The sequence below is a fragment of the Microcaecilia unicolor genome, chromosome 10 (genome assembly GCF_901765095.1).
Source record: "Microcaecilia unicolor chromosome 10, aMicUni1.1, whole genome shotgun sequence".
Taxonomy (NCBI): domain Eukaryota; kingdom Metazoa; phylum Chordata; class Amphibia; order Gymnophiona; family Siphonopidae; genus Microcaecilia; species Microcaecilia unicolor.
The window spans coordinates 42,895,263-42,922,554 of NC_044040.1; the positions used below are offsets into that span (position 1 = coordinate 42,895,263).

The following is a 27,292-nucleotide window of genomic DNA, read 5'->3' on the forward strand; positions in this document are numbered from 1 at the left end:
TTTAGATACTGGGGTGCTGAGTGGTGGAATTCACTGCCAATGGCATTCAAAGGTTAGCCTGATTGCTTGGTATTTCGTAAAAGACTGAAAACTCTCTTTTTTGAGAGGTTTCTGTCCATTGATGGGAGTGTCTTAGATTGCAACTGGCCATCAATGGTCTATATTTGATAGTTGGTTTATGGCATTATAAACATTATCTGTTGTTTATTTACTGTTAGCCACATTGAACTGTCCAGGATGTGGGGTATAAATGTCAAAATAAATAAATAAATAAATTATTATTTATGACATTTATATCCCACAGTATTCCCACCCAAGGGCAGGCTCAATGTGGCGTACAACAGTTAAAAATCAAACAATAGTACAAAATACAAGGTCACAAGAGGGAGAAAGAAGTAACTGAGGAGGAAAAGGAAGAGAGGAGAGGTGTTAAGTTATCATAGAGAGAGAGAGAGAGAGAGACGTGGGTTAAAATGGTGTGTGGCTCCAGAAGGGCTCACAGCAAATGCTCTGCCAAAAAGGAAGGACTTGAGTAGCTTCTTAAAGGTCGGGTGATCAGGAGTGAATTTGACCTCTCACGGAAGCCCATTCCACAGTTGAGTGCTGAGATAAGGGAAGGAGGAACCATAAATTGTCTTATATTTGAGGCCACGAGGAGCCGGGTAGTGGAGATTGAGGTACGAGCGGGCCGACCTTCGGGAATTCCTGGGCGGCAGGTTAATGAGAGTGTCCATATAGGAAGGGACTTTTCCATAGATGATTTTGTGCACCATTGCGCAGATCTTGAAAGCGATGCGGTCCTTCACATGAAGCCAATGCAGCTGCTCGTGTAGTGGTCTCGAACTTTCAAATCTTGATTACCAGGTACCAAAATAAGGAGAGTGTTTTCTTTAGAACATATTTGAAAACTGTTCACCTATCCATGTGTGAAAAAGTACACACAGACTGCACATAATTGGGCTATTGCAAATGTCCACTACCAAACCATAAAAATCTCCCCCTCCTCCCAATATTCAGCTGACAGCGGCCATCGTTTTTTAAAATGCTGATCGTCTCCAGCTAAGTTATCCCCCGATATTCAGTGCCAGGCCATGTCCTGGGGCCGCTACTGAATATCGGGGGATAATTTGGGGCAGGGAAGTTGCCAGAGGTTTTGCAGGCCTGGCTGATATTCAGCCGGGGCTGCATAAGAGTTATGCGCCCCCGGATGAATATTGGGCTGCTCTGGCACGCATTACTTTTTTTTGTTGTTGTTTAAAAACAAAACCCCTGAGCTCCATCCCACCCTCTTCTTTCCCTCTTTCCCTACCCTCCACTCATTAAGACCACTCCCCCCTCAAGACCCCCCTGCCTCCCCCGACAGTGAAGGTAAGCTCCCTGCTGGTCCAGCAGGGTCGTTGGGGGCAGGAGCACGGCTCCCTCACTCCTGCCCCTTGCGGCGCCTCGGTAAAATAGTTGAGGTGACCTCTCGCAGTACTATAGAATCACGCTGTGTGGTTTTACAGCTCCGATTTTTAAGGCACCATATATAGAATTTCCCCCACTGCCAATTAGCAACAATTAACACCAGTTATAGCGAGTTGGCCATTAATGCCAATTAGCAGCTTGTTAGCTTATTAAGGGGCCCTTTAACTAAGGCCCATAGGCACCTACGCACATCCAACATGCATCAAATTAGAACTACCGCCCAGCTACCACGTGCCCCAGGTGGTAATTCTATTTTTGACGTGTGTCAAAAATGCACGGCAGAAAATACTTTCTACTATGTGGCGCTAACCAGGGGCTTAGCCAGACCTTGAGGTGGGAGGGGGCCAGAGTCCAAGGTGGGGGGCACATTTTGGTCAGTGCCCCACTGCCGCCCCCTCCACTACCGCTGCCCCTTCTGTTTTCCACCCTCCCTCTGCCGCCTTGCTGCCTCCATCCACTGCCCACTGCCGCCGCATATACGTTGGCTGGCAGAGGTCCCCAACCCCTGCCAGCTGAAGACTTCGTCCAGCGCTGGTCTCCGGCACTGCCACATTGCCTGCCCTGCTCTCTGTTCCCCTCATGTCCAGCATGCTCCTTTTAGTGGAACTGAGCATGCTCAATTTCACTAAGGGGATCTTGCCTGATGTGAGGGGAAGAGAGAGCAGGGCAGGCAGTGCGGCGGTGCTACTGCAGACCAGCGCTGTACAAAATCTTCAGCTGGTAGGGGTGGGGACCCCCGCCAGCCATCCAGGGGCCCAGAGAAAATGGGGGGGGGGCAGGCTCCCGTGGCCCCACCTAGCTATGCCTGGTCCTAACTGGGCGATAATTAGTAGTGTATGCGTGCTGACAATTACCGTCCAGTTAACACGTGAGATCTTACCGCTAAGTGGGGGTCGCCTGGCTTCCGATCGCCTCTGGTATCCCGAATTGGTTGAGCCCTCTTCATTTCAACCTTTGACCTGTACCGCCTCCTCTACAATGGACTAATAGCTGAAGAGCTCTTTCCTGCTGACAAGCTTCTCGGCCATTCGTAGTTTGAGACTGCCTCCTGCACTGCACTACCTCCGCCTTCATTATTTGTCTGTCTGATTGGAGAAGTTGGAGAATGGCTCCTAGCCATGATGGGACTTCATCTTTTTGCCTTCCCAGTTGTTTACTCCTGGTTGCAAGATCTGATGTTCTGTGTCTCGGCGAGTCAAGATCTGATTCTGGACTCATTTCTCATTTCTCTTTACTTTCTCTTCCTTCCCCTACCTGCTGCTTATTTATTTCTTTATATTTTGTATTTATCTTCCCTTCCCACCCTTCTGCCTCCAACTGTCATTGTAATTCTTTTCATTAGTTCATTGTAAGCTGCTCTGGGGCTGCTTTAGTGGCAAAAAGCGGGGTATAAATGATCTAAAATAAATAAATAAGTCAATGGGTGGTGGTAAGGTCTCAAGCCCAAAATGGATGTGCGCTCATTTTAATTTTGCCGTATGTCCATTTTTGGCCACAAAAAAAATCCTTTTTTGCAGGCGTGCATAAAAATGGACATGCGCGCGTCCAATATACGTGCCTACCAGAGCTGGCCATTTTTTGATGTACCTTAGTAAAAGGGCTCCTCAGTAATGCACGTAACAGCACAACAAAGAGAGGGTCAAAGTACACAGCATAAAACAGCACAAAGGGCGTTCAAGACTAAACTAAACAATAAAGCTTTTATTCAAAGCCTTATTGTTTACTCCCATCTTGAAGGCCTTTTGTGCTAAAAATTGCATATGCAACTTTGCGTGCTAGTTGAAAAATTGGGGACACAACTTCATAGAATTAGGGAGATAATGTGATTAACTACACACATTATTGGTAAGACTGTGTGCACTGGAGACTAGAGGAAAGTTTCTGAACACAGCATTTGAAGCACATTATTTCATTTTAACATGGCTATCCAGCTCATTTTCGAAAGTGATCGCCGGCCATCTTTCAACATAAATTGGGAGATGGCCGGCGATCTCTCAAAAGCGGCGAAATTGGTATAATCGAAAGGTGCTTTTTTGACACCTTCGTCGCTTTCCCGTCGCCGAGCCGGCGGAAGTTCAAGGGGGCGTGTCGGCGGTGTAGCGAAAGCGGGACATGGGCGGGCATAGGCGTGGCTACCAGATGGCCGGCTTCAGCGGATATTGAAAAAAAAAAGCAGCGTTAATGAGTATTTCGCCGGTTTTACTTGGTCCTTTTATTTTCACTCCCTGACAGCAGTATGCAGGTCCCTGGAACAATTTTTGTTGGTTTCAGTGGACTTCAGGCAGGCGGACCAGGCCCATCCCCCCCTACCTGTTACACTTGTGGTGGTAAGTGTAGAACCCTCCAAACCCCCCCAAAACCCACTCTACCCACATGTAGGGGCCCCCGTCACCCATAAGGGCTATGGTAGTGGTGTAGAGTTGTGGGAAGTGGGTTTTAGAGGGGATTTGGGGGGCTCAGCACCCAAGGTAAGGGAGCTATGCACCTAGGAGGTATTTGTGTGTGTATATATATATATATATATATATTTTTTTTTAGAAGTGCCCCCTAGGGTGCCCGGTTGGTGTCCTGGCATGTTAGGGGGACCAGTGCACTACAAATGCTGACTCCTCCCACAAGCAAATGCCTTGGATTTAGCCGGGGTTGAGATGACCGCTTTTTGTTTCCTTTATCGCTGAAAAACAAAACCGGCCATCTCAAACCTGGTGAACTCTGGCATTTGGCCGGGCCAAACCGTATTATCGAAAGAAAAGATGGCCGGCCATCTTTTTCGATAATACGGTTCAGCCAGCTGTTTGCGGTGCCGTCAAAATAGATCGCCGTCAATCTATTTCGCCGGTGCCATTCGATTATTCCCCTCCATGTTATTTTGGAAATTCATTTTGTTACCGTGCTTATAATCTGCCTTTTTGCTCTTCAAAATGTACAAAACAGTAAAAAAAATTGTCTTCCCCATTTTCAGTGTCCTATTTTATGTATTTTACACAGTTTATAAGGATTATGCAAAAAAAGGCCTCAACTGCTGTCATTTTACTGACATTTATCACTGTGCCTTGTTAGCATTAACCTAGCCGCTTGACAAGAAACAGATGTTAATTTTAAAGTGACATTGAGGCTACTGTTCTATGAAGTGCAGAGGAATGGAAAACTGTATGCACAGGAGTAAATGCCGTTAGGAAAGAGAAATGTTGCTCAGTTTGACCCAAATATTTATTTTGATGCTGCTCATGAATTCTGTAGAACAGAGACAACTCCCCCTCCCCCCACCCCTTATCTAAGAGGATAGAAGTGAAGCCCTGGGGTAACCTGCATAGAACAGCAGTTCAGCCCAAAACAGCAGTGAAATGTTTGTACTGGGCTTCCAAAAAGGCATGTGGGAGGGGGTTTGGGTGTTAGGGGGAGGGGGATAGGGATTACCCACAAGAGGGCTAGATTCTATAAATGGTGCCTAAATATTTGGCACGAAAAAAAAAACACTTAAGTGGTATTCTATAAATTGTGCATGAAGGATTAGATTCTATATATCATACCAAAAAAATCAGCACTGATATGAAATTTGCCTGTGTGTTCTATAAAGTATGCCTTAATTTAGGCATACTTTCTAGAATAAGCTTCCCAGTTCTGTGCTAATTATTCTAGAACATGTGTGAGCACTTGCCCCGGATCTATATATGTCACCCAAATTTGGGGATTCAAATTTTGGCGTGAAGCAAAGATGCCTGTGTTAACACGTTAATTGCTAATACGGATTTACGAGTGCATTTGTCTGTGGGGTAATTTGTCTCTTATCAGGGTTTAGATTATGAGCTAATCATGTTTTATTTATTTGATTTATTTATTTGCTGGTTTTAGGTGCGGAGAGGATTAGGTTTTTTGTTTTATTGGGGGTGTCTCTGATATTATTGTATATTTATTATTATTTATTTATTGCATTTGTATCCCACATTTTTCCCCACCTGTTTGCAGGCTCAATGTGGCTTACAAAAACCTGTTATGGCAACGCCATTCCAGGTGACAGGTACAATCCGTGTTACAACAAGATCATGGATGAGGAGAAAAGAGCTGAACAAAGTTATAGAAAGATGACTATCAGAATAGGGTGAAGTGGTAAGGTGTTATAATAAGCTACGGATTCTCATTGTAGGCCATGTTGAAGAGATAGGTTTTCAGTGATTTACGAAAGTTAGTTATTTCATTAATCGTTTTCAAGTCGGTTGGTAGTGCATTCCATAATTGCGTGCTCATGTAGGAGAAGCTAGTCGCATGAGTTAGCTTGTACTTAGTCCTTTGCAGTTGGTGAAGTGCAGATTAAGGAATTTGTGGGCTGATTTTTTAGCATTTCTGAGAGGCAGGTCCACGAGGTCTAGCATGTAGCTCAGGGCATCTCCGTGGATGATTTTGTGAACAATCGTGCAGATCTTGAACGCGATCCGGTCTTTGAGTGGGAGCCAGTGAAGTCTTTCTCTTAAGGGTTTTGCACTTTCATATTTTGCTTTGCCAAATATGAGTCTGGCTGCAGTATTCTGGGCTGTTTGAAGTTTCTTGATAGTCTGTTCTTTGCAGCCTGCGTATAGTGCATTGCAGTACTCTAGGTGACTTAGCACCATTGATTGTACCAGGTTACGGAAAATGGATCTCGGAAAGAAAGGTTTTACTCGTTTGAGTTTCCACATGGAGTGGAACATCTTTTTTTGTTGTATTCTTCACGTGGGTTTCGAGTGTGAGGTTTCGGTCAATGGTAACTCCCAAAATTTTAAGATTGTTTGAGACTGGAAAAGAAAAGTTTGGTGTGGATATGGTGGTAAAGTTCTTGTGTTATGTTGTGAGGGAGTTTAAGACATTGTGTTTTTTCTGCGTTGAGTTTTAGCTGGAATGCATCAGCCTAGGAGTGCATGATTTGGAGGCTTTGATTGATCTCGTTGGTGATTTCCTTTACATCGTGTTTGAACGGGATGTAGATCGTGACATCATCTGCATATATTTAGGGGTTGAGGTTATGGTTGGCTAGTAACTTGGCTAAGGGTATCATCATTAGGTTGAAGAGGGTTGGTGAGAGGGGGGATCCTTGGGGTACTCCACATTCAGGTGTCCATGGGGTTGAAATATATTTGTTCGCTATTACTTGATATGATCTTGTAGTCAGGAATCCTCTGAACCAGTTGAGAACGTTACCTCCAACTCCAAAGTATTCAAGAATATTTAGTAATATTCCGTGGTTGACCATGTCGAAGGAACTGGACATGTCAAATTGTAGGAGGAGTATGTTACTGCCAGCAGCGATTGTTTGTTTAAATGAGTTCATTAAAGTCACTAGTACAGTTTCAGTACTGTGATTCGAACGGAATCCTGATTGAGACTCGTGTAGAATTGAGTGCTTATTTAGGTAGTCCGTGAGTTGTTTCGTCACTACGCCTTCTATGAGTTTGGTTATTAGTGGGATAGATGCCACTGGGCAATAGTTGGTTAGGTCATTTGTATTTTTCTTTGCATCTTTAGGTAAAGGGGTAAGTAGAATGTTTCCTTTATCCTTAGGGAAGAGGCCATTTTGTAGCATGTAATTTAGGTGTCTCGTGAGGTCTGTTTTGAATCGCTGAGGGGCAACTTTTATAAGGCTAATACATGTTATTAATTATTTGATTTGTGTGTTTTATTGTAACCCACTTAGATGGGCAGACTATAAGTTTTGCTTTGTAACTTTTGTTAAATAAATATGTATCACAAAGCATTAAGTATTAGTGAACTGACACTATATTGGTGAACAACATATACACTCCAGTTACTCATATTTTCTGAACTGATTCAATACAGGGACAAACATACTATTAATCAATCCAAAAAAGGGGGTTGAATTTTTCCACAACAATCAGACAAACGAGCACAGATTGGAAGGAGAAAGTTCCAAGGACAACCAGAAGTCCAATATCTTCAAGATTTAAAATGTTTATTCTCCAATAAAAGTTGCGTAGACAGTCCAGACCCAACACAGACCGTATTTCAGCAATATGCCTTTCTCAGGGAGTTACAACTATACAAAAAGTATAAAATGTCCACAAATAAATAAACAACCAAATAAAACAATAAATGAATAATCTCTTACATACTATAAAATCATGCAGTGCCATGAGTGAATCAATACTTACCAGCAACACAAAATAAAACTATAAAAAAAAACACATACATACCAATTAGAGGACTGATGTAAACTTAGGAGCCCTCCTACAGAGTAACAGATAAAAAAGCACCACTTTGCTATAAAAGGAACCATTAGAAAGATCATTCTTACAAAGCTAAACAGAAACCTAAGTAAAATAGTAATGGCCAGCAACACATAGCAAAGTCATTAGAACTCATTATGTGCTAATTCAAGAATCAATCTAACTTTAAGAGACCTTTTGCAGACAAAAACACAGCACCTTCCTGCTTTAACAGATGGAACCTTTACAAAAGGCTACTGAAAAGCTTGAGATTAAAGTTGTACTTTACCCAGTAGGCAGCAGTCTACTGTGATTCAACAGTTGTATAACTACACTTAAGTGTGCCTAAGCCATTATAGAAGACTAGTACAAATTGCATTGCTTTGCCCACTTATGACAGGTCAATGGCTGTCATAAGTTGGTTCACCTAAGGGCACCGTGCAATGAGTACAGTCTGCCCACGGACTGCTCATGCTCCAACCATTTACGCGCTAACCTCCAAATTCTATATATGATGATTTAAGTGCTGATAATTAGATGCTAACAAGAAATTAGCGGCACTAATTGGCAATAATTAGAATTTATATGCACAACTTTCTAGGCGTATTCTATAACACGGTGCACGTAAGTTCTAATGCACACAGTTGAAAAGGGATGTGGCTATGGGCAGGTTGTGAGCGTTTCAAAAAACTTTGTGCACTATTATAGAATACACCTGATCTGTGCCTAACTTAGGCGCAGGTGTTTACGCCTGGTTTTAGATGGCCTAAATGGGTGTTCTAAGGCAGGGGTAGTCAACTCCGGTCCTCGAGAGCCGCAGGCAGGTCAGGTTTTCAGGATATCCACAATGAATATGCAGGAGATAGATTTGCAAGCACTGCCTCCTTGGTATGCAAATCTATCTCCTGCATATTCATTGTGGATATCCTGAAAACCTGATCTGCCTGCGGCTCTCGAGGACTGGAATTGCCTACCTCTGTTCTAAGGGATCACATGGGTTTTATTTTCCACTTATGACGGAGGTACTTCTATCAAATGGGTACTGCCATTTAGGCACCAAGAATGCACATAAATGAACAGAATTACTGGCATTTGTGTGCACATTCATGGGTAAATTCTATACATGGTGCCTAAAAATTCAGTGCCGAAACAAAAACACTTAAATGGTACTCTATATAAGCCATTCCTAAAGTTTGGTGCAGTTTATAGAATACACGCTTAAGCGGAAAGTTGTGCGTAAATTTAGGTGCAGCCATTTGCACCAACCAAAAAGTGGTGGAAATGCCCATGCTTAAATTTACACGCAGAGCACCATTATTCTATAATTACATGTGTAACTTGAAGCCACACCCCCATTCCACCCTGAAACGGCCATGACACTCCTGTTTTCATGCCTCCTATTTTAGACCTCATGTAAATTTTAGGCACAGATTGCACACCTAACTTTACGTGCGTTGGTCCCAATTAAATCTAATTATTGCCAATTATTGGCACTTATTGGTTTGCTATTCAATTAAATTGCACACAGAAATCAGGAACATGCCTAAATTTGCCCATGCAGTTTTGGCAACCTTTACAGAATCGGGGTCAAGTGTTAAGGCCAATATTCCACCTATATGCTGTTCTATAAAATGGTGCCTAAGTGTGTAGTTTGAAGGTAGGCAGAGTCTGGGCAAGATGCACAATTGCTCATATAAATAATTAAAAATACTTGAGCTTTATACTCAATTATAAAATGCTCATAAATATTCACATCCAAACACACACATATACACCAGGTTACACTAGTATTGTATATAGAAATGTAGTCACCTACTTTCCTTTTCTAGAACAGGCTCTTAATAGATGCCTTCTAGGCACCTAAATATGAGAAGACGACTGAATTAAACAGGGGGTTTAGTTGTGGAGGATTAGTAGGTTTAGAATTGAGTTAGAAGTGATATGAAATGATTAAGTAATTTATGAGTTGGATAGGTTAGGGTGGGATGTAGAAGTTAATGATTACGAGCAAGGCAGGTGTGATGCTAAAGGGTTCAAGGAAGTTTGGAGGGGTCTGATTGGTGATGCGTGTGTAGTGTGAGCGGGAGATTTCGGCAAGATTTGGGAGGTAAATGGATGTTTGGAGTGATTTCTGAGGTGGTAGGAGTTTGGGGAGGATTTATTTAAAAACTTTTCTCTCCTTACCTTCCCTGGAGAATTTTGAGTGTGTAAGTGATTCAAGGTTATTTTTTTGGGGGGGAGGGGGTTCTCTTGGGTAGGGTGGGGTAGGGGAGTAGGGAGGTAGGAGTCGCACCTGTGCGAGGGTAAAGCAAGCCAGGCAGCCAAATTGGGTGAGGACCAATGGATGTAATACTTGGATTTGAGATATGTGAATGCTCGGATGCAATACTGCATCGATCAAGGTGTAACCCTGGCGTTACCGCAGAGCTTGCTTGATTCTGGATTGCTGTGTGCTGGGAAAGTTATGGGGGAGTGATGGGGCTAGGTCGCTACTGACAAGCCTTGGGAGTGAGGGTGATATGGGTATTATTAGGCTGTCTTCCATTGGGTGTGTTAAATGTTTACTTGATGAATTCTGTTTGAATTGTTCACAATAATAATTAAAATAAAATCAGCTAAGTTACTTCCAAAATTCATAGTATTGTTTTTATTAAATTGCTGATGTTGGATGATGGAATCAATGCGAGGTCCAAGGTTAAGGCTCCCCTCTATAGAATTGCCCTCCTTTTGTATCACATTTATTTGCTTTTAAATGTTATCATCATCATTATTTTTAATATTGTTATATCAAACTGGTGGAACCCTGAACATATAGAAAAAAAGAAAGTTTTCTAAATAAAAATGTACTTGTGGCTTTGCAAAAAGGAATCTTCAATAAAAATGAGCTAGAGCACTCTTCTTAGTCATGCGCTTTATTCAAACTTGTATTCTTTGCTTTTAAGCTCGTTAAGATATGGCAGCGCATAAGCTCAGAATCACAATGAAGCCTACCGAAACAGGATATTGTTTTACACTGAGCAACATATAAAACTACCCTGCTTGACCTTAGCTCGCCTGCTGTTATGGAAAAGCAACCCTTTTCTGACAGTTCCAGGCAGTGGTATTTTGATATGGTCACCACAAAGAAAAATGATATGTCACCTCAATTTTATTCCATCCATCGGTTCATTTTGCAATGGTTGTGGAGTATCTGCCATGACATTGGGCCATGACTCTATTTGACTGTAATTGATTGTGTGTAGAGCATTCAGTTACAGTGCTACCTATTGCTGATTCTTTTTCCAGGTCAACTGGCTGCAGGCACATGTGAGATTGTTACATTGGACAGAGATAGCAGTCAGCCCCGAAGGACTATAGCTCGACAAACCGCTCGCTGTGCATGTAAAAAAGGACAGATTGCGGGTACAACAAGAGCAAGGCCAGCCTGCGTGGATGGTAAGAGGCAAGGGATATGTTTACTTTGTCTTTGGAATGAGTAATCATCTTGTTTACCTTTATTTCTTTTTTTCAAATAGTTAACGACATTCATTAGGTATTTTCAAGCCATTTTACAAAAGGATTGACAACCCAAGAAAATTGTTGTTCATATTGCAAGTTATTCATTGCACAACTCCTTCTGGAGGGTATTGAATCAGCTATGTTTATATGCCAAAAACTCGCTTTTGTGTAGTTGCATTTGTGTTTTATGTAAGACTGCATGTATACATTTTTATATTACTGTTTTTGTATAATTTGTCAGGGTTTTTTATGTTTGTTTTTGTTTTTACTGATGCTTTTTGTTGGAATGTAATCTGATGAGGGCTGGGATCCTGTTCCTTCCTATTCCCTGCACTGGCATGTAATATATCTATGCCAAATAAAGGGCCCTGTTTATTAAGCCACGTTATAGGTGCGTTAGCATTTGTAACGTGCATTAACCATGTACACACATTAACTGTGTATGTGCCTACAATATCACTATAGGCACCTACACAGTTAGCACATGCACTAATTGTAGACACGATAAAAACGCTAATGCTCCTTAGTAAACAGGTCCCAAAATGTTGTATGTGTTTTTATAAATATATGATATTTGCCTATTACAGACTACAATGGAGGCTAGCAAAACCAGCCAAACTTACTTGGGTCAATATTCAGTCAGACTCTGTTGCTGAATTAAATCTGGGTATTCAGTGCTGCTGCTGGAACTTTCACCAGATAATTACCTGATTAGCAGACTGAATATAACCGTTAACTGGATAATTCTGAGTTTTTTTCCCTGCTCCATCCTTGGGCCTTTCCAGTACTATCTCAGAACTGCCAAGGCAGTTTGAAAGGATATCTTGTGGTACTGTTTGGATAATTCAAGGGAATATCTGTGGAAAAGTCCAACTATGGCACTTATCCAAATAATGGCAGCCTTTGGGTAAATGCCACTGAATATTGTGTAGACTGTTGATAGATTATTTTCTTTGGAAAGCAAAGTTTCCTTTTCTGAAAAGTGCCACCTTAAGGCTAATTGGACTAATCCCTCCTGAAAGTAAATTTTTATTTTAACATGAAGGAAATAAAACTTTTGGCATTGTTTTTTGAACAGCACTAGTACTTACTTATTGGGGGGGGGGGGGGGGGTGTGATTCTATGAGAGTTCCAACATTTAGGGGCCAAGAATATGTACATACACACATAAATGTAGCATATGTATGTGCACATATATGCTATATTCTGAACATTTATTAATTTATTAAAAGAAATTTACTATACCGCTTTAACAAACTGGTAGATTTAGGCAGTTTACAGTGATAAAAATTAGAAAAACATCAGAAATTGGAAAGAGGAACTATGAATATTTTTTTTTTGTTACATTTGTACCCTGTGCTTTTCCCACTCATGGCAGGCTCAATGTGGCTTACTTGGGGTAATGGAGGGTTAAGTGACTTGCCCAGAGTCACAAGGAGCTGCCTGTGCCTGAAGTGGAAATCAAACTCAGTTCCTCAGTTCCCCAGGACCAAAGTCCACCACCCTAACCACTAGGCCACTCCTCCACTCATCATTCCATCACAATCAAACATAAAATCATAGGAAAGAATAGAAGGGGAGGCAAGGCTAAAGTCAGATGTGGATATGGGAGAAAAGAGAGCATGGAAAAGCTAGGAAAAGCAGAGAGACTAGAGGAAACAGTGATGTTAGCAGCAAACAACCCTATATAGAATTGTAGGCTTGGCAAAAGAGCCAGGCCCGAGAGAGAGAGAGAGAGAGAGAGACTGAGACTGACTTCCTGATAGATTCCAGAACGTCTTGGGAGTGGGAAAGACCAAACGACAATCATTGTGAGTTCGAAGGAGGTGAACTGGTGAATATAGGATAGTGACATTAGCTAAATATTGACACAATCCTGTTCAAAAGGCTTTAAAGCTAAGTGTTACATCTTGTGAATAATTCTTTGCTCAATAGATGCATAACTAGCGCCTTTCCTTCCCTAAACATGTACAAACCAGAGACATACCTATGCACAATTCTTAGTGCATATTTTACAGTTGAGCAGACTCTGGGCAATGCACTCATTTACATGCATAACATACTCATTTATCTCTACAACAAAAGAAACGTAACCATGTATTATTCTAATGCAGATATAGAGATTGGTTTCACTTTCCAATTTGAAATTTTGGGGGGTGGGGAACAAAATCCACTGGGAGATGAAGGGGTCAAGCTCCCCTAATGCCTCCAGTGGAGTGCTGTTCATGAAATCCTAAACGTGCTTTGGAGCAGATGTAACTCTGATATTGATCTTTTAGGACAGCCTTGCCCAACCTACGGCCCATGGGCCAGCACGTGCTTTTTTATCTGGCCCTTGGAAGCTTCCACATCACAACTCAGCTCTCTGTGGCTCAAGCTTGCAGAGAGCCAAGTCATGGGGGGGAAGCAGGAATCCTGTTTTCTTTTGCCGAAGCCAGGTGAGGGAAAAGAAATTGGGTGAAGGCTGGGGGGAGGGTTACATGGGCGAGAACGGGTAAAAGCTGGTGAGGTAATGATGCACTTGTATATTTTGCCACTATATGACGTAATGTACATGTTTTGGCCCTCGAGAGGTTACAAAATATAAAATGTGGCCCCGACAGAAAAAGCTTGTTTTAGGACATACATGTTTAGTCCCCTTATGAAATGGGGAATAATAGGTTTTAAGGCTTTTTTCTTACTACGTGACTTTATTTTTTGTCTGAATTCACATTTAATATTTGGATTTTAAGATATGTGATGATCAGGTGTTTCTTTTTTTTATAATGGTAAAAAAATGTATGTTTGGTAATTGCAAAGCCTAGGCATTGAGGGTTTTATTTTACAAGCCCATTCACATTTGAGACATGCATAAAGTGGCACTTAATTATTTATCTTGCATAAACATCTAACCTCCCATTTCACAAAGTCTGGGATATGTAACTCTCAAACGCAAATGTATGCAAATGGCAAGGGATGTGTGGTCTGGGTGTGCTTTTGGTGGGACAAGGGAAGGGGCGGACTGACAATGGTTGGGGTCCCTAGGCAGTAAGGATAATTGGAGACCCTCCGGGCAGTAAGGGTCATTGGGGCCTCCTCCCGGCTACTGCCCCACCACTACGCTGCCACCCCCTTCCCACACCACTGCTGCCACTCTCCCGGACCAACTTTGAAGGGCCTGGTGTCTAGTGGCTACTTCGGGGGCAGGAAAGAACCTCACTCTTTCCTGCCTGCTTATCACTACAGTACCCGGTTGCGGCGGTGCCGCTGTATTTTTCAAAATGGCTGCTGAGAGACTTAGAGGGGCATAATCGAACAGAAACGTCTATCTCCATGGGCGTTTATCTCCGAGAACGGGTCCGTGAAGGGGCGGACCGAACCGTATTTTCAGCGATAATGGAAACCGAAAGCGCCCAGCTCAAAAACGAATAACTCCTAGACATTTATTCGTGGGAGGGGCCAGGATTCGTAGTGCACTGGTCCCCCTCACATGCCAGGACACCAACCGGGCACCCTAGGGGGCACTTTTACAAAAAAAAAAAAAAAAAAAAAAGGTAAAACAGCTCCCAGGTGCATAGCACCCTTCCCTTGGGTGTTGAGCCCCCCAAATCCCCCTCAAAACCCACTGCCCACAAGTCTACACCATTACTATAGCCCTAAGAGGTGAAGGGGGGCACCTACATGTGGGTACAGTGGGTTTGGGCGGCGGTTTGGAGGGCTCCCATTTACCAGCACAAGTGTAACAGGTGGGGGGGGATGGGCCTGGGTCCACCTGCCTGAAGTCCACTGCACCCCCTAATAACTGCTCCAGTGACCTGCATACTGCTGCCAGGGAGGTGGGTATGACATTTGAGGGTGAAAATAAAAAGTTGTGAAACGGCATATTTTGTGGTGGGAGGGGGTTTGTGACCACTGGGGGAGTCAGGGGAGGTCATCCCCGATTCCCTCCAGTGGTCATCTGGTCATTTAGGGCACTTTTTGGGGCCTTATTTGTGGAAAAACAGGGTCCAGGAAAAGTGCCCTAAATTCTCGCTAAAACGCATATTTTTTTCCATTATTGTCGAAAGGCACCCATCTCTGATCGGCCGATAACCACGCCCCAGTTCCGCCTTCGACACGCCCCCATCAACTTTGTCCGCATCCGCGACGGAGTGCAGTTGAAAACGTCCAAATTCGGCTTTCGATTATACCGCTTTATTCGTTTTTGTGAGATAAATATCTATCTCCCGATTTGGGTCACAATATAGGCGTTTTTCTATTTCGATTATAAGCAGGACACTGTGGTAATCTCGTGGGTCTCGGAAATCTTGGCAGCCCTTTTTAAAACACACCAGCGCTGGTGCTGCCATTCAGAGTAACGGCAGCAGACGGGAAAGAGTGGGATTCTTTCCTGCCCTGCAGAGGCCACTAGACTACCCGGCCATTCAAAGTGGGTCCGGAGAGGGCTGCAATGTGCTGTGGTGGTGGAGGGCAACTGGGCAGAGCCACTAGGCCCTCAGGTACTGCCTGGTTGCCCGAATAGTCAGTCTGCCCCTGGATAAGGGCATGGCAGATAAATGTATATTTTCTTTCCATCTGGTGTTGCCCTCTTGTTTAGGAAAGTATTTTATTCTAGAAATGATAGAATCATGAATGTCTCCTGTTATGCTGTTCATTGTTTATTAATAGTATTGTAGACAACTAAATAGAGAGAAGGTTGGGGGCAGAATATATGGTTTTTATTTAAAGAACAAGGTTCTGTATTATAAACTGGCAAACCGTTGCTATCTGACTGTAGCTAGTATATTTGCTAGATTTAATATCAAAAAGAATAGTGGCTATTTCAGGTAAAATTCATTATTATTGCTTATGCTTTAACAATGTTTTAGTAAAGAAAGCCTGGTATATTTCATTACAGATCCAGTCTTTTCCAATTCAATATTATTCAAAATATGATGCAGCAGATGAGAGGATAAGAAAGCATTCTAGACTGGATATTGAAGCGTAATGTAATTGAACCCCACACTTCAAGGAGGATATGGAGATGGTACAGATAGTCCAGTGGAATGCATCAGAGATCTGTTGAGGTTTAGATAACAAAACTTAGGAGGTTAGATTGCATAATGTGAATTTGTATAGCCTGTAAAAGAGAAGTGTGAGGGGTGATTTATAGGATCAATATTGAAAAGGGTTTAACCAGGCAGGAGAGCAGGGCCGGCTTAACCATTGGAACAGGTGCAGCTCTGTCCCAGGGCACTGGTGATTTAGGGCGCCAATATAATCAGCCTCTGGTCTACAGGTTAAGCCTTTTCTCCCCTCCCCACCGGTCCAGTCTCTCCCGTTCTCTCTTCCCCTCACCTGTGGGTCCAGAACTGCTCCCTTACCTCTGTGGTATTGTAATGTTTGACAGTCGCTAGTAGCAGCAGCATGACAGACTGCCCTCAGCCCTGGGTCTTCCTTCTACCATATCCTGCCTCCTCTGATGCACTTTCCTGTGGGCAGGATACAGCAGAAGGAAGACCCAGGTCCTGGCCGAAGGCAGCCTGTCATGCTGCTGCTTTACATGACCACAGGGGAGTGAGAGAGGTAAGATAGCAGGGCCGGACCCATGAGGAGGGGGAAGATAGACTGGATAGTTTAGGATTCATTAAAATAGGAGGGGGGAGTTTGACCCCACTGGGTGGGGAAGGCGGGGGTGCTGGAAGTGATGCGATTGGGGGGTGGTGCTGCCAAAGCAGGTTGGCTTAGGGCACCACTATCCCTTGAGCTGGCTCCTGCCTAGTTAAACCCCACTGAGTTGGCCATTCTCGCATATTCAGTGGCACTGAACTAGATAGTGCCACTGAATATCCCTTATGACTGCCAAAACACCAACTGGCTAGGATAGTGCTAGACACAAATGCAGAAGGAAACACATTCGGGAGACAGCAGATATGACAACAATGAGATGATGATGCTGTATGGTCTAGAAGATTTATTGAACAGCACTACAATTTGACTTGACATGACTGTGTTTCAGCCCAGTGGCTTGCTGCAAGAGTCTATACATAAGACTTCTGAGGCAGGCCACTGAGCCGAAACACGGCCGTGTCGAATCAAGTTGTAGTGCTGTTCAATAATTCTTTTAGACCATGCAGCATCATCGTCTCATTGTGTCACCTTCACTGTCTCCCGAGTAGGATAGTGCTAGTCCAGGGGTAGAGCCAACTCTTACCCAATTAGTAGGAATATTCAGTCTGCTAACAGGTTAACTTTATCCACCAAGTTAGCCGTGCACCAGTCTGAATATTGGCTGGTATCTGGTTAGTTTCTGGGTTGCTGCACTAACATGAATATTAAGTGCCAGAGGCTGGATATGCCCTGGTATTGAATATCCAGGGTTAACTCAGCCCATGGCTGTGAGCGGGGCTTACATGCCAGTTACTGCCGCAGACTGAATGCTGACCTTATAATAAAAATAGGAATAATGTGCAAGACTCACAAACTGTCCTATGGAACACTGAGGGCAGTTATTTATTTATTGTGTCATTTATACCCCATATTATACAATTAGTTACTTCAATGTAACTTATAGTAGAGGTGTAAAGGTACAGATTGTGTCTGACAGTGTATGGATAGAGTGAGATTCATTTATGTCTGAGAGACATATTGAGTGATTACATCTATGAGAAAGTTACATTGATAAGAAATATTGGTGAAAGATGGAATGGATTTTACGTTTGGTAGGTTGTTCCTTTTGGGAACTTTTAATAGTCAAAGTCAGTTTAACGTTAGAGAATATAAAATGAGTTCCTAAAGAGCATGGCATCGGGTTATTCGGTTAAGAATTATTTGATTTGATTGTTTGTTGGCATGGCTTCTTCTTGGAAGTGATTTGTGAAGAAAAAGGTTTTTGGATGTTTCTGGAATTTTAAATGGTTGGTTATGCTTCTTATATTTTTTGGTAGTGCGTTCCAGAGTTGTGTGCCTAGGTAAGTAAAGTTTGCTGCATGTGTGTTTTGGTATCTGATGACTGAGCCTAAGTGTTGAATAATACCATATTAGATAAAGTACTCCTCTATTTTTGAGGTTTGTTATTGATTTTAAATTAATATATTTATCACTTTCAAAGGAATAAGTGCTAAAAAAATATAGTCTAACATATTTCTTATGGTGCACATATATTTTCTCAGCTTTTGACACTGTTGCTATCTTCAATTTCTATCAATTTTCTTATTTCCAATAGTGAAGAAGCACCTTCATTAAGGGGTCCTTTTACTAAGGTGTGCTGAAAAATGGCCTGCGGTAGTGTAGGTGCATGTTTTTGCAGCGCGCAGAATCATTTTTCAGCCTACCTGTAAGAAACACCTTTATTTTGTGCCGAAAATGCACGTACAACAAAATGAAAATTGACGCACGTCCATTTTGAGCATGAGACCTTACTGCTAGCCTTTGACTTATCAGACATGCGTCAAAAATGAAATTACCACCCGGACCAGGTGTAGGTCAGAATTGGCGTGCATTGGCCTCGAGTAGGTGCTTATCTAGCTCATTTTTGAAAGTGATCGCCGGCCATCTTCCGTCACAAATCGGAAGATGGCCAGCGATCTCCTGAAACCGGCCAAATCGGTATAATCGAAAGCTGATTTTGGCTGGCTTCAACTGTTTTTTGTTGCGGAGCCGGCGAAATTTCAAGGGGGCGTGTCGGTAGGGTAGTGAAGCTGGGACGGGGGCGGGACAGGAGCGTGCTCACTAGATGGCCGGCTTCACCCGATAATGGGGAAAAAAGCCAGGCTTGACCAGCATTTCGCTGGCTTTACTTGGTCCCTTTTTTTCACGACCAAACTTCAAAAAGGAACCCCAACTGACCAAATGACCATCGGAGGGAATCGGGGATGACCTCCCCTTACTCCCCCATTGCTCACCAATCCCCTCCCACCCCAAAAAAAAAAAAATCCAAGTGCTCGTCAGGGACGTCCTAAATCAAAACTATTTTTGCTCAGCTTTTTCAGTAATACTGGTGGGATTTGAACCGGCCACCTCTGGATTACAATACCAGTACTCTAACCACTTGGCCACAGCTCCACTTACTTGGATGTCCCTCCCTTTTGATTATGCCCCTTCAGATCTCTCTCAGCCAGTCACAGACAGGGGTCTCTCTCAGCCAATCACAGCACATTTAGCTGTCTGTGATTGGCTGAGAGAGACCTGAAGGGGCATAATCAAAAGGGAGGGACATCCAAGTAAGTGGAGCTGTGGCCAAGTGGTTAGAGCACCGGTCTTGTAATCCAGAGGTGGCCGTCCAAAAAAGTGCACATCTGGGACGTCCTTTCACTCAAAAAAAAAAAAAAAAAAAAAAAGGACGTCCCTGATGAGCACTTGAATTTTTTTTCCACTTTTTTGAAGCCGGCCATCTGTAAACCCAGCGATCTCAACATTTGACCTAAATGTTGAGATTTAGTCGGCCCCAACCGTATTATTGAAAGAAAAGATGGCCGGCCATCTTTTTCGATAATACGGTTGGCACCGCCTCCTTTGCAGAGCCGGCCCTGAAGATGGCCGGCCATATAGATGGCCGGCGCCATTCGATTATGCCCCTCTATGTGGTTTAGTAAAAGGACCCCTACATTAGCAGGATATGATGTGAAGTCTACATGCGTTTTATCTTTTCAGTAATGTCCGGTTGCTTGTATATGTGACTGAATGTGTGCTAAAATTGCACAGTGTGTGAAACAGGAACAAAATCACCTTCACTTTACATGTGTTCTACAGCCATTTTGAAGTTGCAGATGAAATGTACATGCTCCTGAAATTTCATGGGTGACATCAATACAGCTCAGACTGTTGAAAGCATTACTTTACAATTAAAAGGTCACTATTTTTATTTTCTATGTCATATACATCGCTGATTGGAATGCATTCCTTTGTTGCCCTTTGTTATTGTGTTGGCATAGATAATGGGGATGTGCATTCATCAACATGCATTTAAAAAATTTACTGGGAGCAAACTCAATAACTTGTTAACCTATGAACTAGAGTGCTTCCAACTGATATGTGCACACTAAGGGGCTCATTTTCAAAAGAGAACGTCCATCTTTTCACATAAATCAGAAGATGGACGTCCTTCTCCCAGGGACGTCGAAATCGGTATAATCGAAACCCAATTTAGGACGTCTCCAACTGCACGCCGTCGCAAGGATGACCAAAGTTCAAGGGTGTGTGTCGGAGGCGTAGCAAAGGCGGGACTTGGGCGTGCCTAACACTTGGACGTCCTTGACCCATAATCAAAAAAAACAAGGACGTCCCTGATGAACACTTGGACATTTTCACCCGGACCTATTTTTCTTACGACTAAGGCACAAAAAGGTGCCCGAAATGACCAGATGACCACCGGAGAGAATCGGGGATGACCTCCCGTTACTCCCCCAGTGGTCACTAACCCCCTCCCACCATCAAAACATCTTTCAAAATATGTCGTGCCAGCCTGTATGCCAGCCTCAGATGTCATACTCAGGTCCATGACAGCGCATGCAGGTACCCCTATATAGGTGCCCCCCTTCACCTGTAAGGGCTATGGTAGTGGTGTACAGTTGTGGGTATTGGGTTTTGGGGGGCTCAGCACACAAGGCAAGGGAGCTATGTTCCTGGGAGCAATTTGTGGAGTCCACTGCAGTGCCCCCCTAGGGTGCCCAGTTGCTGTCCTGGCATGTCAGGGGGACCAGTGCACTAGAAATGCTGGCTCCTCCCATGACCAAATGGTTTGCATTTGGCCGTTTTTGACTTGGACATCTTTGGTTTCGAAAATCGCCAAAAGTCAGAAACATCCATGTCTAGGTACGACCAAATCTAGGGACATCTGAATTTAAGGATTTGGACAGCCCTGATGGTTTTTTTGAAATTAAAGATGGACATCCATCTTGTTTTGAAAATACGGGTTTCCTCGCCCCTGGATTTTGCTGTTTTGCAAGGACGTCCAAATCGCAACTTGGACGTCCCTTTCAAAAATGCCCCTCCACAAGGGTCTTTTTCCAAAGATCAATGTACATTATCTGCAGCAGAGAAGTAAAGGAGGGAATTCTAAAAATGCATTCAACCTTGTGTGCTGAAAAAATTCAGTACACACCCGAAGATGACCTGAGCAGTCAGTGCAAGTTGCTCAACCAGGACTGGAATTTAAGAGAGAAATGGGTGGCATTAATGACATTACCAGGTTGTCTTGGGACAGAAAATATGAGGATGCACCCTTGTTACTCTCCTCTGATCACTCTCCATTTCCCTGTCCTCTTTTACTACCTAATTTTTCCTTTTCTCCTCTTTCTCCTTTTCTATCGTCTCGTATTCCTTGTCTTCATCTCCTCTTTCTTCTTTTCTGTCCCTGTCGTCTTCCTGCTCCTCTCTGCCCATGTCTTTTTGCTGCAGCAACCAGGACATCTCTAGAAATTCTCTCAAAACCACCTCCAACCAGCAGCAGGCTTTTATAGTTGGTCAGTCACTGCCCATGGTTTGACTGAGAGTGGGTGATGCATTTTTGGCCAGAGCACATGGTTATCTGTTGCATGCTTTATTGAATAGGTTGGCAATTTATAGACGTTAATTATGCCCTCATTTATATCTCATTTAGGTTATTGGAATGCACCACAATACTATATTTTATTATTCATTCATTAAATTGTTAGCAGGTACATTATTTACCCTGCATGCCCAACCAGTTGGGCATGCAGAACAATTATTGGCAACCCCTAGTGAGTTGGCTTCTTAATGTTCTCACCATCAGAGCTCTGTATAGACTTTGCCCTTATCTATGGTTCTCTAAAAGATATAAAAAATTAAAAAGCGCAACAGTAAAAAAAGTATACCAGCTGCATAAAAATGTATCAAGAACATGTCCAGAGCATGCCCCCTTTCCAAATGTGTGAAATCTCTGTATGTTGCAGTTTACGTCTATCAGTTGTACCTACTTTGCCAGTTGTACATGCCACTGACATTTTTACATGTTCGCTAGCACCTAAAACGTATAAAACTGCTTCCAAACTATGGACCTATTTGTGCTTTCTTTGTAGTTAAGAAATATATTTGGGGGTTATAAATGTGATGATTTTGGAAACCCACTTAATTCCATGGTGTCATTTGAAGCGGGTACATCAATCACCTAAGCTCCCTCTTCCTCCATTTTCTTAAGGGGGTGGCGATTTTGTGTTCTTCAAACAGGAACAGTACATATTCCAAGACACTGAAATTTTTTAAACATATAAAAAGGAGATGCCAATTTGCCTTCTGTAAAATGAATGAGACAAAATTCCTTCATCTCATAATGTTCTCGAATATTTGTAATCTTGTTTGTAGGAATAAGTTTTCTGTGGCCAAGGAGCTAGAATCCTGTAGGACTATCTCAAACTCATTTTCACTAGTATACAATTATTGTTAACAGGCTTGTTCAAACTTAAAGTTAGAAAATCTTGAACTTGTTTGGCCGACTTGCTAAGAAAGAACAGCCATTGCCTCTTCATTTCCCTCTAGGCTGAAACTCTTGAGCCTGATACTTAAAAAGACGATCCACATCATGAGTTATAGAGGGGGAGGGGCCCGAGTGGGGCAAAAATCTATGTTTATTTCCCATTTAACAATGGGAATACAAGTTTATGTGAAGAGTATGAAAAATATCCCCATCAGGTTTTCACCAAATAAGAGCCATGCGCAGATTTTTTTTTCTAACATACTTTTTTCAGCCAGAGCCTTACATGAGGGATTAAAGGCTGCGTTCTTTTACACCCCGCCCCTCTCCCGTTTATTTCTGCCTCCAAAATGAGAACAAATTAAAATTGCAGCCTCACTGCTTAATTGACAGCACATGTAAGTTTGTAAAATGAGACAGTTACACGTGAAATCCTCACTTCTGTGTGGGGGAGATGCCACTTCCACATGGAAGCTACTTGAGTTGTGCCAGTCACCTTATCCACGTGTTCATTTCTAGAACGACTTCTCCTGCTGGACATGTTGGCAGATTTATGTGCGCTCCTGCAGGTATTTTTGAAAAGGATTTGCATGGACAGAGCACTTTCTAAAATACCACCAAAACCCAGCATGGTAGAAGCCACTGCTTGCCCTGGGATTGGTAGCATGGAATGTTGCTACTATTTTGGTTTCTGCCAGGTTCTTGTGAGCTGGATTGGACTCTGTTGGAAGCAGGATACTGGGCTAGATGCACCGTTGGTCTGGCCCAGTATGGCTATTCTTAATGCTCGTAACCTGGATTTCTCAATTCCAATTTCCACATTCTATGTGAAATGGGCCTTTTGATGCACAGACCATGCTACTCAGATTCTGTGCATAGAGCCTATGTATAGATTGAAAGGTGAGGTTTGAAGTAGAGGGGCAGGGACAAAAATTATACATAGGGCAATTCTATAACCTAGTCACTCACATTTACTCATGCATTATTCAGGTAAATGAGTAGAATATTAGCATTTAGGTGCAAAAGTGTGCACTTAGGGCTGGATTCTATAAGTGGCACTCAAAAATGGATGCTGGAAAAGGTTGGCGCTGAGCGGGTTCTATAAAGGGCAAATCCCATGTTCTAATTTATGCCCTACTGAAACCCGGTGTAAGTGCTGGCGCCTAAGTTAGGGGTGCTGACTCATTAATCTGTAACAAGACGTGCAACTTTTCTGAACGTCCCTGACATGCCCATGTTCCTCCCATGGCCATGCCCCCTATTCAGTTGCACACTATGGGATTTGGGCACCAAGAGTTTTAGAAAAGCATGCAGGCATATGCATACAATGTCAGTAATTGTTGCTTATTAACAGCTTGTTAAGTGGAGGAGTGTCCTAGTGATTAGATCACTGGTCTTGACATCCAGAGGTGCCCAGTTCAAATCCCTTGTAATCTTGGGCAAGTCACTTAACCCTCAGATACAAATTTAGGGCCCTCTTTACTAAGGCACACTAACTTTTTAGTGCACGCTAAAAAGTTTGCACGCCTACGGTACGGTTTAGTAAACAGGACCCTTAGATTGTGAGCCCTCCAGGGACAGGGGAATACCCAGTGTACCTAAATGTAACTCACCTTGATCTACTACTGAAAAATGTGTGAGCAGAATCCAAATAAATAAATCTGTCCTACACCCCAGAATCGCACCCAAATTTAGGCGCCATATATAGAACCAGGGTCTTGATGAGAGCAAATGCTAGTATGGCACCTATACACTATTTTACAAATACCCACTTAACTTACAGAACTTGTATTTTAAGGGTGCATACACAGGGCAGAGCATGGGCGGGACAGGGGGACTCCCACTTTCACAGGTGACATAAAATACACACTTTAAAACCGTTAAATCAATAATAACATTTGTATAGAATATTCCAATTATATATCTGCAGTCTTTGAAAACTTAAGATAGCATTACTTATTCAAGTCAGTATATATTTTTTTAATGGACCCTTGAAGTTATCTAGCATTTTTTGTTTCATGCTAATCCCTTGCCAAAGCAGTTGATTATCTTTCCAAAATATTAAGTTATATCATTTTTGTTATTTTAATTATGTATTTATTTTAGCATTATTAGCTTTGTATCCACTTCAGCATCCTTGATGTGTGGGCATACCAGGTTCTGTCTCTATGATGTAGAAATGACCCCGGTAGATATGCATGTGTTTACAGAGGACTTGAGGAAGGACAAAAGAGGATGCAGAAAATGATCTAGGGGGAAGGCAAGTAGAGGGTCAGTATGAGAAGCGGATAGTCTTAAGGATGACATTGTCTTAGCCACATGGTTCAGAGATGGTAGGTTAAAAGAATTAAGAAAGCCTGTAGCAATTTTGTCTAGTGTAGTTGACTGAGGCAGAGAAGGTGGAGAGCGCGTAAGGATGTGGAGGGGAGATGCTCTGTTAGATGGGAAATCTTCTCAGAGAAAGTAGTAGCGAAATCTTCCACAGAAAGTGGGTGTTGATATTAAACAGGCCGAGGATTACAGAGGTGATCCAGATGTATAGGAGACTGAGGTGATGGATTGAAATATGAGTGAGGTAGGGAATAGAGAAAAGGGAAAAAAAGAGAAAAATAAAAACAAACATATTGATATCAACCAGGAGAGAATGTGGGTGTGAGTGAAAATGAAATAGGAAAAGAAGAATGCGACTATAAAACAAATCATGAGATCAGATCCAAGTAATATGAGTATGCTGGGGAAGGAGGATGAACAAAAATTTGATATAGGCAGAAAAATGTATGGTAATGTTACAAGTGGTGGAGACAATGATAGTGATGAGTTCAGAATCAGATGAAGGGCATATTGTTGAGTAATAAGGGAATAAAGGAAAGGCAAGGAAGTATGGAAAGGAACATTGAGGTGGAAAGAGGATGGATAGAAAAGTAAGAGGAAAAATGATAGAGAGAAAAACTTGGTGTGATGTTCCAAGATTCTAGGAGTGGTAACAATAAAAATAATACTGATACTGTAGGAATGATAAGTTGACTGATTTGAGAAGAGACACATGAAGTAGTTCTCAGCATTTGATAGGTATGAAGTTGGTGTCCTCTTCACCAGCCAGGGGCACCCACTAACAGAGGCATGGTCCCTACATCTTCAAGACCCTGGAGGTCTCTTCTGCCGAGTGCGCCAGATCCTAGGATTAGCGTTCTAGGATTTGTATTTGCTAAGGCTTGGGAGGCTATTGATCCTGACCGGAGGATTTAGTTGCCCAAATGTCCCTGAGTTATGCCCCTCAGGTTAATGCAAAGTACCTCCTGAGTCCACTGCGATAATAGAAATCATCAGGCAGTGCTAAAAAAAACCTCAACTTTATTCGGCAGCTACTAGGTAAACAATAAGAAAAACAGCATACAATATTATTTGTAAGTAACCAAATAGAAAACCAAAACATTTCATTAAAAATAAAGTTAGGTTAGATACTAGGCAAACAACTAAATATACGTTAATTTCAGGTATTTCTCAAGCAATGGAAACCTGGCCAGGATATTGTTCTATAAATATATGAAGCAATAATTCATCCAACGACAGTTGTATTTTGATTTATTTTTTAAAATTCTGGCAGCCACTGACTGAATTAGATTCAGATTTCAGTGCCAGCTCTATCTGGGTACCAGCACTGAATATCCGGTTCTGGGGCAGCTATCAGTGGTTATCTGAGTACTGCCACTGAATATTGACTATGTCTGGATAACTTCCACCTCTGCCCTGGCACTGCTTCTGGCCTAGTCGGTGTGGTTTAGCTGTGCAGGAGCCTCTATGGTTAAAAACTACACTGAATATTGACCTCCATGGTTACAATCCCAAACCTATTAAATGAAGTACATCTTAAGGGATAATAAAAATAGAGAGAAAACTCGGAACAGCTTATGGTCAGACAGCTGAAACAATTTAGACAAAAAACACGCTAGTGCTACTCCAAGTCTGTTGGTGGCCACTGGCTGAATGCTTGACTTTTATTTTCTCTAATAGAATGTTTCCTAAGCACTTAAGGATGCTGTGTTAGGAAATTTTCCCCTAACAATTCAGTCTGTCTTTATCACTTCTATAAAACCTCACAGAGCATTCTTTAGAGAGATGATAATTTCTTTCCTTCTCTGGCTGACTTGCTCAGTGTTGCTCTGGTCCTTTCAACTCAAATATTTCTTCAAGAAATCTCTCTCAGTTCCTGTATATGCACCTTTGACTGTTTGGAGGGATTTCTCTCTTTCTTGAGATTGCCTGTTTTTTTTAACTCTCTCTTCTTGACACTGTACATCAGCTCTGGAGTAGCTGAAAATCCTCTGATTTTGTCCTTTCTGCTGGGAAGCTAGTATCTTCTCTCTCCTGTGTATCATCTTTACCTCAGCAAGCAGCCTCATAGGTGCTTTTAGTCCCAACAAACATGGATGCTTCCCTTTTGCTGCTATTCCAGGTCACAGCTTACAGACACACACTGCATAGAACTTCCCATGATTCCTTGCAGCACATGGAAGTTAATCCAATTGTTGCTGGTGTAACCCGGGTGTCACCCGGTTCTAGCTGCAGACCTGGGCCACAAAAGAATGTTCAATACCTCATTCACTTCAAATCTCCCAGGCTTCACTTTCATGCGGGCCACTCTCACCACACACCTTATTTCCAGTGAACTTACATTTGAGCTGGGGGTGGGTCAATTGTCCGGAATAGTGATCTAGGGGTTTAGGAGAAAGTTTTCCAGTTCCAG

General features: G+C 42.6%; 1 protein-coding gene across 2 annotated transcripts in view; it reads left to right on the forward strand.

The window, feature by feature from the left end:
• Positions 1-27,292, forward strand: part of TAFA5 (TAFA chemokine like family member 5) — a 590,332-nt gene that overhangs the window by 223,140 nt on the left and 339,900 nt on the right. For both annotated transcript variants that reach the window (XM_030217058.1, XM_030217059.1), the window contains exon 3: positions 10,947-11,096. In XM_030217058.1, the coding sequence (XP_030072918.1) occupies positions 10,947-11,096 (150 nt within the window). The remainder of the gene's footprint in view (positions 1-10,946; positions 11,097-27,292) is intronic.